An 8635-nucleotide genomic window follows, 5' to 3' on the forward strand; every position below is an offset into this window, starting at 1 on the left:
GCCACGTCTCCAGTTTTATTTCCGAAAAGGACCTCGTTTTCCCAAAGAAAATACAGGTCTGAGCCTGCCCCGGCACCCCTCGCACTGACACGGCCTCCGACTGCGAGACCCGGAGCGCGTGGGGCTGCGTGGCCCCCGGCATCCCACAGGGAGCCCCAGGAGGTGGCACTGGGCTGTCACCGACACTCCCACACCCACCCTCCTGTGCCCGGTGCCTACCTTGCAGGGCGGTGCTCGAGCATCGCTCCCCGGGTGCCGCGGTACCCAGCCCGGCACGGCCACGCGCCCAGCCCGGCCACAGCTGGACCGAAGGGGCTGGGATGCTGCCGTGGCCCCATGCTGCCTGGCACGAGGAGTGGGATGTCCCCTCCCTGTGGGACAGCAGGTCCGGCGTGGCAATGGTGACAACGTCCCACACGGGCACCCGCGGCGGCTTAGGGTCACCGGCACCCCCACGGGGCTCCCCTGCGCCCTGCTGGCAGGTTCCCCCCTCGGGGTTGGCATCCGTCGGAGGGGACGAGGCGGGTGGCAGGGCTGGCACGGAGGAGAGGACAGTCCGACCGGGCAGGTGGCACGGCACGGTGGCACAGCGCGGCCTCACTCGGCGCTGGCACGTTCCCGCAGCGCCGGCAGCGTCAGGGTCTCCGGCGCCGACTTCTTGCGGGGCCGAGCTTTGGGAGGGGCGAGGAAATCGGGGGCTTCGTCGCTCAGGGGGGTGGAAGGGGCGCTGGCGGGGGCTGAGTGCGTGGCCGTGGGCTGCCCCACCTCGCTGACCGAAATGGTGGGGGCCACCATGCCGATGATCTCGTTGGTGGCCTCCTGCGTCTCCCGCTCGTAGCGCCGCACCTCCTCCATCGTCATGCCTGCCGAGCACACGCGGGCTCGCAGCCGCCTCCAGCACGGCCTCATCCTACACCCCCCAGCGTCCCCAACCCCATCGGGTGCCAGCCCCGGGCATGGCGTCCCCGTGGGGCAGGGGACAAGGGCTGGAGCAGAGGGGATGGGCAGGGAGGGGGCGCAGGGGGCTCCATGTGCACGGGGAGCACCAGCGTGTGCCGTGGTGGGAACCCAAGGGGAACCAGGCAGGGTGGGCAGGGGGCACGGGGAGCTGGATGAACAGCCAGCGAGGTTGGTGGCATTGGGGGTCCCGCACACAGAGGGGCTGGGGGACACCGCGGGGACTCACCACACCACTCGTCCACCCAGGTGAAGGCCTGCCGGTGCCCGATCAGCAGGATGTCCCGGATCACCTGTGTGACACCGGCCGTCAGCACCCACCCCCAGGTGGCCCCGCGCCGCCCTCGGCCGCCCTCACCTTGTGCACGAACTGCTCCACGCGCGTCTGCAGCCCCCACACCTCGAACTTGACGGTCACCAGCTTGTAGGAGCACATGATGGGCTTGGTGTGCTGGCGCCAGCCCTCCCGCAGCGGTCCCCGGCCCGTTTTGGCCGAGCTGAAGAACCGGGGGTCCTGGGGCGCAGAGCGAGGCCATGAGCTGGGGACGGGGAGACCCGGAGAGGGGCACCCCAGGGAGCTGCCCCCCCCCCCGCTCCCAGCCCCGTTACCTCCAGGCTGCGGTAGTAGCGCTCGGGGATCTCGTCGAAGGCGATGTCCAGGAAGGAGACCTCGTGGTCGCCCAGGATTTTATCGCTGTGGAAGATCTGGGGTGGGCAGGGAGGGTGAGAGGGGTCGGCACCGGCTGCGTGTGCCCCCCCCCCTCGGTGAGTTTGCCGGGTCTCAGCCGTGCCGCCAGCTCAGGAGGCGGGGAGGGCCACGGCCGGCGCCACTCACGTTCTCGCTGTCCCCGCAGTTGTCCTCGTATTTGGTCTCGATGTAGATGGAGAACTTGGGCAGGAAGGAGCACTGCGGGGAGAGCGCCTGGGAGCTGGTCCCCGAGGGACGCCCACCCCGGCGCCCCCTCCCCAGCCACAATACGGGAAAGGGACCGGGACCCCCCGTGCCCCCCTCCTTACCGTGTACTCTGCAGGCACGCCGGCATCATGGGGTGGCACCGTGGGGGAAGAGAGGGAGAGGTGAGACCGGGACACGGCTGGCCCCGCAGTGCCGGGCGGCCCCGTCCCCGTGTCTCACCCGTGATGGTGTAGGGGTAGTAGTTCCAGGCTTTCTCCGTGATGTAGAAGATTCGGGGGGTCACCGCCCGGGCCCAGCTCGGCAGCTTGCTGTTTTGGGGGAGGGAGGTAGGATACAGCCCAGGAGCACGGCCCTACCCTGCCGGCACAGTTCCCGGACCCCCATCGCCTCCCCAGGGACCTCACCCCTTCCCCAGAACCCCTCCACCACCCCAGAACCCCCCCTCACCCCAAGACCCTCCCCATCACCCCAAGACCAGGTCCCCATCGCGGTCCTATCCCCCCATGGGCACCCCTGGCCCCGTTCCCCGGGCAGGATCCGGCCCCGCTCGCCACGGCGGCTGCCTCCCTCCCAGCGGCGGTGTTTTTTGATTAATTTTCAGGCGTTATAAATAACATCCCCAAGAGGAGAATCGTGAGTGCCGCAGCTAAAAATATCCCGTCTAACGCCAGCGACTCCCCGGCGGGGGAGCCGCCGGTGCACGCTCGGCCGCGCGCCGCAGCTGGCGGCGGGGACACGGGGACAGCAGCGCCGCGTGCCTGCGGCCACCCAAAAGGCACCCGGGGCTGCGTGTGGGGACACGGGGACACCCCGGGACGGGCAGGGGAGCAGCTGGGGATGTCCCCGCACAGCCCGGGGCGGTGCAGTGGGACCCATGGGGAGGGGTGGGCTGGGAGAGGGTGAGGACCCCAAGGATGGGGGCACCCCAGGACATGGGTGCACACCAGGAGATGTACACGTCCCTAAGATGGGTGCAGACCCCAAAGATGGGTGGGGAGCACCCCAGGAGATGGCTGCAGACCCCAAAGAAATGGGTGCACCCCAGGAGACAGATAGGTGCAGTCCCTGAAAACGGGTGCAATCCTCAGGAGATGGATGCAATCCCAAAGATGGGTGCAGCCCCTAAGAGATGCGTGCACCCCAAAAATGGGTGCAGTCCCTGAAGATGGGTGAACACCAGCATATGGGTGCAGTCCCCAAAGATGGGTGCAGTCCCCATGAGATGGGTGTACCTCCCAGAGATGAAGGCACCCCTGGGAGATAAGTACATCCCCCAAAAGGTGGGTGCATCCCCGGAGGCAGGTGCAGCCCCACTGCCCCAAGGCTGTTCCCTGAGGATTTTGGGAGCAGGGACGGGGTCACACCACTGCCTGCCCATGCCCCCCAGCACAGCAGCGTCCCCGTGGAGCTGGGGCAGGACGGGACCGTGGGCGGGTGCCTCACCTGGAGAGGTGGACGCGCTTCTCGGTGAACTGGCCGGGGCCGTGGACGGGGTCCTCGTGGGGCTCGTTTTTCACCACCTCCACGCCCTCGCCCTTCTCGCTCTCCTGGTGGCTGTGCTTGCTGATGGTGTACAGCTGCCCCACGCGGTACTGCAGTGAGCGAGAGGGGAAACTGAGGCACGGAGCAAAGCGGTGCCAAAGCCCGAGCTGTGCAGCAGGCAGGAATTTCCCCAGGGTCCCCCTGCTCTCACACCTGGGCGAGGGCCGGATCCTGCCCTTCCCACTGCCCAGGTACCTGCAGCGATTTCCCTGCCTGCCTGCCCGGGTGGGCCAGGAAAAAACAAAAAAAAAACAAAAAAACAAAACCCACGGCCGTGTGTGCCCGTGCTTGGCGGTGCGGCGGCGCAGTGACCGCATTGTTGTTGTGCCCGAGATCCCATCCATCATCCCGGCTGCCGGGCAGGTCTCCTCGCCGCTCCGCCTAACCACAAACCTTCCCCAGGTGCTGCCACAAACCCGCAGGTGTGGGCGCAGCTGCTGCGAGCCCCTGCTCCCCAGAACGGCCCCAGCCATCGCTGCTGCTTGCCGGCAGGGATTTGGGCTGCTCCACCAGCACCCAAAATGCAGCCCTTTCTCTTCCACCTCCGCACTGCCCTGGGGGCACCGTGCACAGCGATGGGATGTGCCGGGGGGCCCCATGCTCGCACCCCAAAACACCACACAGCGCATCCCACACCCAACAGCCGTGGCCAAAATGACTTAACCGAGGCATGGTCCTCACCCCGAGGGGACAGCAGCGGGGACCGCGGTGTCCCCCAACCCATCTGACCCCCCAGGACCACCACCCAGTGCCCCCCGCGCCCCCCGGGTGGGGGACACCCCCGCACCTCCTCGGTGGTGAGCGGCATGCAGATGCGGTATTCCTTGACGAGCATGGTGGCGGGGTCAGGCGTCGGCGCTGGCGGGGGTGCAGCTCATCCTGGGGGGGGGGACACGGACACACACACACGGGGTGGCAGCGGGCTGCAGGAGCGGACGCCCACGCTGGCACCGCGCCGCGAGCACCGGTGACTTCACGCGGCGTTGCCATGGCACTGCTGCGAGGTCACCGGTGCGAGGAACAGCCCCGGGCGCACCGGCTGCGGGGACACCCCGGCACCCCGAGGCACCCCGGGGCACCCCGACACCCCCAGGGCATGTCTTAACCCCCTCCTCGCCGTGCAGACACCCACAGCCCTACACAGCTGTCCTGGAGCACATTTATGTTGTTCTCTCCCCACCCTCCCTACCCAAAAACGGCGCTATCAGTTTGGGGTGCCACATCCCCATCCTGCCACGCAGATGGCTGTGGGGACAATGGGATGGGTGGGATAAGACCCATGGGGACAGGACAGACCCTGACCCCAATCCTGCTCCCACCTGGGTGCCCCCCAGGGAGCACCCACAGCTGTGTCCCCATGAGGTTGGGGCTCTGTGGGGGTCCCTCCCCTGGTGACACCCAGCCAGGGGCACTGCCAGGCTGCCCCGCTTGCCCCTGGTCCCCGCTCCAGCTGCAGCAGCTTGGGGGGGCTCCTGGCTGTGGCCTGCAGCCACAAGGGACACAGAGGGGACACAGAAGGGACACGGCAGGGATGCGAGCCCCCAGGCAGACACCTCAAGTGGAGCTCAGACCTTGGGGGAGGCTGACGGGGCTGCCTGGGGGTTGCTTGTCCAGACGGGGACACGGAGGTGTCCCTAGGGCCACAGGGTCATTGAGAGCTACAGGGACATCTCGGGGGGTCACAGGGGCTTCCAGCTGATGGGGAAGGGGGCCGGGCGCTGGTGCTGGCTTGCAAGAAGCTAAACCCCTCTCGGTGGGCTCCTCACCCACCGCCAGCGCCAGAGGTGGCCCTGGCATGCGGCACAGCCAGCTGAAGGAGGGGACCCCCCTGGGGACCCCCAACCAGCCTGGGGCTGAACCGTGCGCTCCAGCCGGCCCGGGGGTGCCGGAGAGGGGTGCCCGCTGCTCCATCACCCCCCTCCCCACCGCTCATCCCGGAGCCCCGGCTGCCGGCTCGGGTATCGTGAGGGGGAGCCCCCCGACCCCGGCTCCGCCGCCCCCCGCCCCGGCCGCACTCACCCGGACCCGCACCGGTGCCCGCTCCCCGCTCCCCGCCGCCGCCGTGTCCCGGCCGCCCCGGGCCGTGCGCAGGAGCTGCCGCCTCCCGAGCCCCCGCTCCGGTGCACACCGACCCCTAGGGGGAGGAATCCGCCGCGCACCGGCACCGGCACCGCTCCTGCACCGGCAACCGAGCCGCACCGGGGCTCCCCACGGCACGGCGCGGCGCGGCGCGGCACAGCACGGCACGGCGGCTCCCCATGGCACAGCACCGGTGCGCCCCATAGCGCGCTATTTGGGTACCCCATGGCACGGCACGGCACTGCACGGCACGGCACCGGGGCACCCCATGGCACGGCACCGGGGCACCCCAAGGCATGGCACGGCACCAGCACCCAGCCGCTCCCTGTGCCACCACCGCGCACCCCGGGGCCACGAGACACCCCCAGATCCCTGGGGTGCAGCCGGCTGGGAGCCCCCCCACACACCCCCCACACCCCCAGCCCACCCGTGGCTGCCTCCCCACGCCCCAGCCCCCCCGTGCCCCCCGGGCGCAGACCCGCTGCGTTACCCGTTACCGGCACCAAGCGCTGCAACTCATCGCCGGTGACGGCCGCCGCGCGCTCCCGCGCCTCTTTCCTCTATGAATTTCAATCAACTCAGGCACTAAAAATAGCTCCGCTCCGGCGCTGGGCAGGGCTGCGCCGGGCCGTGCGTTTTTTTTTTTTTTCCTTTATTTGCTCAAAAAATTTCTGCCTCAAGAGGCTCCGACGGCCGAGCGTGGGCCCCATCGGCAGGGCGAAGGGCGCGGTGGCGAGGTGACGGCCAGCGTGGGGTTGTGGCACCCGGCTGGGAGGTGGCAGGGACAAGGCGGTGGCACGCTGGTGGCAGGGAGGTGGCACTGGTGAAGAAGCAGGGGGAGGGCAGCCTGGCTAAAAGCAGCGGTGATGTCTGGGGAGGCAGAACCCGAGGGAGCAGCATGGGTTGGGGACAGCGTGGGGACACCGTGCCCCGTGGGTGCCTGTCTCCCGTGCCTGCAGGACACGCCTGCACCGCTCTGCGCCCTTCTTCCCAGCGTGGTGGCACCCTCCTGTGCCACCAGCCTCGTGGTGGCACCCCCGTGTCCTCAGGCAGGGGAATCCCTGGTGCCACCACGGTGTGGAACAGCGGGCACGGGCGCAGCCGCTCCATCCGTGGGGCTCTCACCCAGGGGATGGTGACAGACCTGTCCCCAAGCTTGGGGACTGTGTCCCCCCCCTCCCAGCAGCCACATTCCTCCCGAACCCGTTCTGCAGGGTCCTGCGATGCCAAGTCAGAAGCATCCCGGCTGTTTTTTTTTCCTGGTCGTGCCCCGTTTAACTCCAGCAGGAGAGAAGAGGAGCTGCCGAAAGCCGGTGTCCCCCCCCCCCCGGTTCCATGCAGCCTCAGGAGGTGACCCAGAACAGCCCCACCCAGCCATGAAAAGAAAAAAAAGGGGAAGAAAGCGGAGCAGAAGCAAGTGAAAAATGACCCAAATTTAATCCCAAAGCCCTCCCCGCCCCCAGGCCGTCGGGATCCCCCCCCCCCACCTCCCCCCCTGCCGGCACCCCCAGCACCACCGCTGCTCCCCGGCACGGGGGGAGGCCAGGAGGAAGGAGCTCTCCGAGGCGTCCGGCCTCTTCCTCAGCTCCCTGCCCGGCTCTGTGCCCACCCCGCCGCCCTCAGGAACGGGTCCTGATGAAGACCATCTTGGTGGAGTAGACCAGGTCCACGAGGTAGGCGAGGAAGTTGAAGATGGTGAGGAAGGTGACCCCCAGGTGCTTGTTCCAGGAGCAGTTCGGGCCGCAGTTGCTGGGCCGGCTCCTGTTGTTGAAGCTGTAGAAGGGCCAGATGATGACGGCGGTGAGGTACATGAGCATGGCCAGCGCGTTGTAAGCCACCAGCACCTTCTCCAGCGGGCAGGGGATGTAGCTGAGGCAGCGGCCGATGGTGAAGATGATGATGAGGAGGGTGATGACGAAGCAGACGGCGTAGACGGCCACGCACCACTGCAGGCCGGGCACGTTGTCGTAGGTATCCAGCAAGGAGAAGATGAGACACGCCACGTAGGCTTCGAACACCTTGAGCAGACCGGGCACGGTGGAGAGGAAGCTGCTGATGTCCCCCGGTTTGGCGCGGGTGAGCCCCACCTCGAGGGCGTAGGCGAGGAAGCAGAGGCAGGATATGGCCGTGGCGGCCGCCTGGCGCATGCAGATGCTGCTGTTGCAGGGGTTGCTGATGAAAACGGAGGGGAACACCACCGAGCTGGTGAAGATCATCAGCGCCGCCAGCATGGAGAAAGCCGAGGTGAAGTCGTCCCAGGAGAGGGGCAGCTTGGGGTAGAGCTCAAACAGCTCCAGCAGGACGATCAGCAGCGTGACGGCGAAGCAGAAGCCCCAGCTGAACATGCACCACGTCCCGTAGGGGCCCCCGTAAACCCCGGTGGAGGCCACCAGGCTGAAGGCGGTGCAGGACAGGAGGATGGCGAAGAGCCGGGCGATGCCCACCCAGGAGGTGAGGGCTCGCAGATTCAGCCTCACCAACGCCATGGCCCCTCCGAGCTCCCAAGCTGAGCGCCGGGAAGTGGCCACCGCCTGCTTCCGCTATTTTCTGCGTGCCGGCACCGAGGGGTGGAGCGCACGGGGGGGAGCCGCCGGCCTCCGGCCCACGCACAACATCCCCGGGGGGTCCCAAACCACAAACCCCACTCCCCGTCCCCAGCACGGCCCCGTACGGCTCGGGGCTGGCTGCGGGTGGATCATTAACGTGGGGCTGGCGCTGCTGGTGACGGTTCACGGTTCGAGGGGAGGGGGGGGGCTGGGTGCTGGCACCCAGCCCGAGCCCCGCCTCGGGGGCGGGAGGCACCAAGGGGGCTCTCCGCACCCCAGCAGCACCCAGGGGGCCCCCGCGCCCTGCTGGTGCTGCAGGGAGGATTTTGGGGTGCTGCGCCCTAACATCTCAGGGCTCCTTGGAAAGGTCCCCGTGCCGGGGGGAGGCAGGGGGCCCGGGGTCCCCAGCCGGGGGTGACGCAGCGGGGAGCAGCAGGGTGTAGCCCGCACACCTCTGGGTGCTGCCGCCGCTCCCTGCGGGCACGGCCGGGGCCCGATAAGCGGCTCAAAGTCCGGGTGCGCCCGCTGCCGTCACCGGGCTGGGCCGGTGGGGTGACAGCGGGGAGGGGACCCGCACCCCGCCAGCCCCCAGGGA

The 8635-nt window shown here is 68.6% G+C and overlaps 2 protein-coding genes across 4 annotated transcripts; both read right to left on the reverse strand.

The window, feature by feature from the left end:
* Window position 1: 1 nt before the first annotated feature.
* On the reverse strand, window positions 2-6127 carry LOC106020158 (cytoplasmic phosphatidylinositol transfer protein 1-like). 3 transcript variants are annotated; one of them, XM_072024024.1, is made up of 10 exons: window positions 5992-6127; window positions 4203-4294; window positions 3317-3465; window positions 2093-2181; window positions 1975-1982; window positions 1793-1864; window positions 1567-1662; window positions 1316-1471; window positions 1187-1250; window positions 2-863 (listed from the first exon to the last, which is right to left on the reverse strand). In XM_072024024.1, the coding sequence occupies exons 2-10, from the start codon at window positions 4248-4250 to the stop codon at window positions 598-600; spliced, it is 948 nt and encodes a 315-aa protein (XP_071880125.1). In that variant the 5' UTR covers window positions 4251-4294; window positions 5992-6127; the 3' UTR covers window positions 2-597. The 3 variants fall into 3 exon arrangements, with proteins under 3 accessions (XP_071880125.1, XP_071880124.1, XP_027325206.3); XM_072024023.1 differs by having other exon boundaries at window positions 5985-6122; XM_027469405.3 differs by lacking the exon at window positions 5992-6127 and adding an exon at window positions 5435-5642.
* LOC101798415 (myeloid-associated differentiation marker) lies at window positions 6081-8546 on the reverse strand. Its single transcript, XM_038187155.2, has one exon. It carries the CDS (start codon window positions 7978-7980, stop codon window positions 7114-7116), a length of 867 nt encoding a protein of 288 aa, XP_038043083.1. The 5' UTR covers window positions 7981-8546; the 3' UTR covers window positions 6081-7113.
* Between the last annotated feature and the right edge of the window lie 89 nt (window positions 8547-8635).

Source organism: Anas platyrhynchos, chromosome 15 (genome assembly GCF_047663525.1).
Source record: "Anas platyrhynchos isolate ZD024472 breed Pekin duck chromosome 15, IASCAAS_PekinDuck_T2T, whole genome shotgun sequence".
In the NCBI taxonomy this organism is placed as follows: domain Eukaryota; kingdom Metazoa; phylum Chordata; class Aves; order Anseriformes; family Anatidae; genus Anas; species Anas platyrhynchos.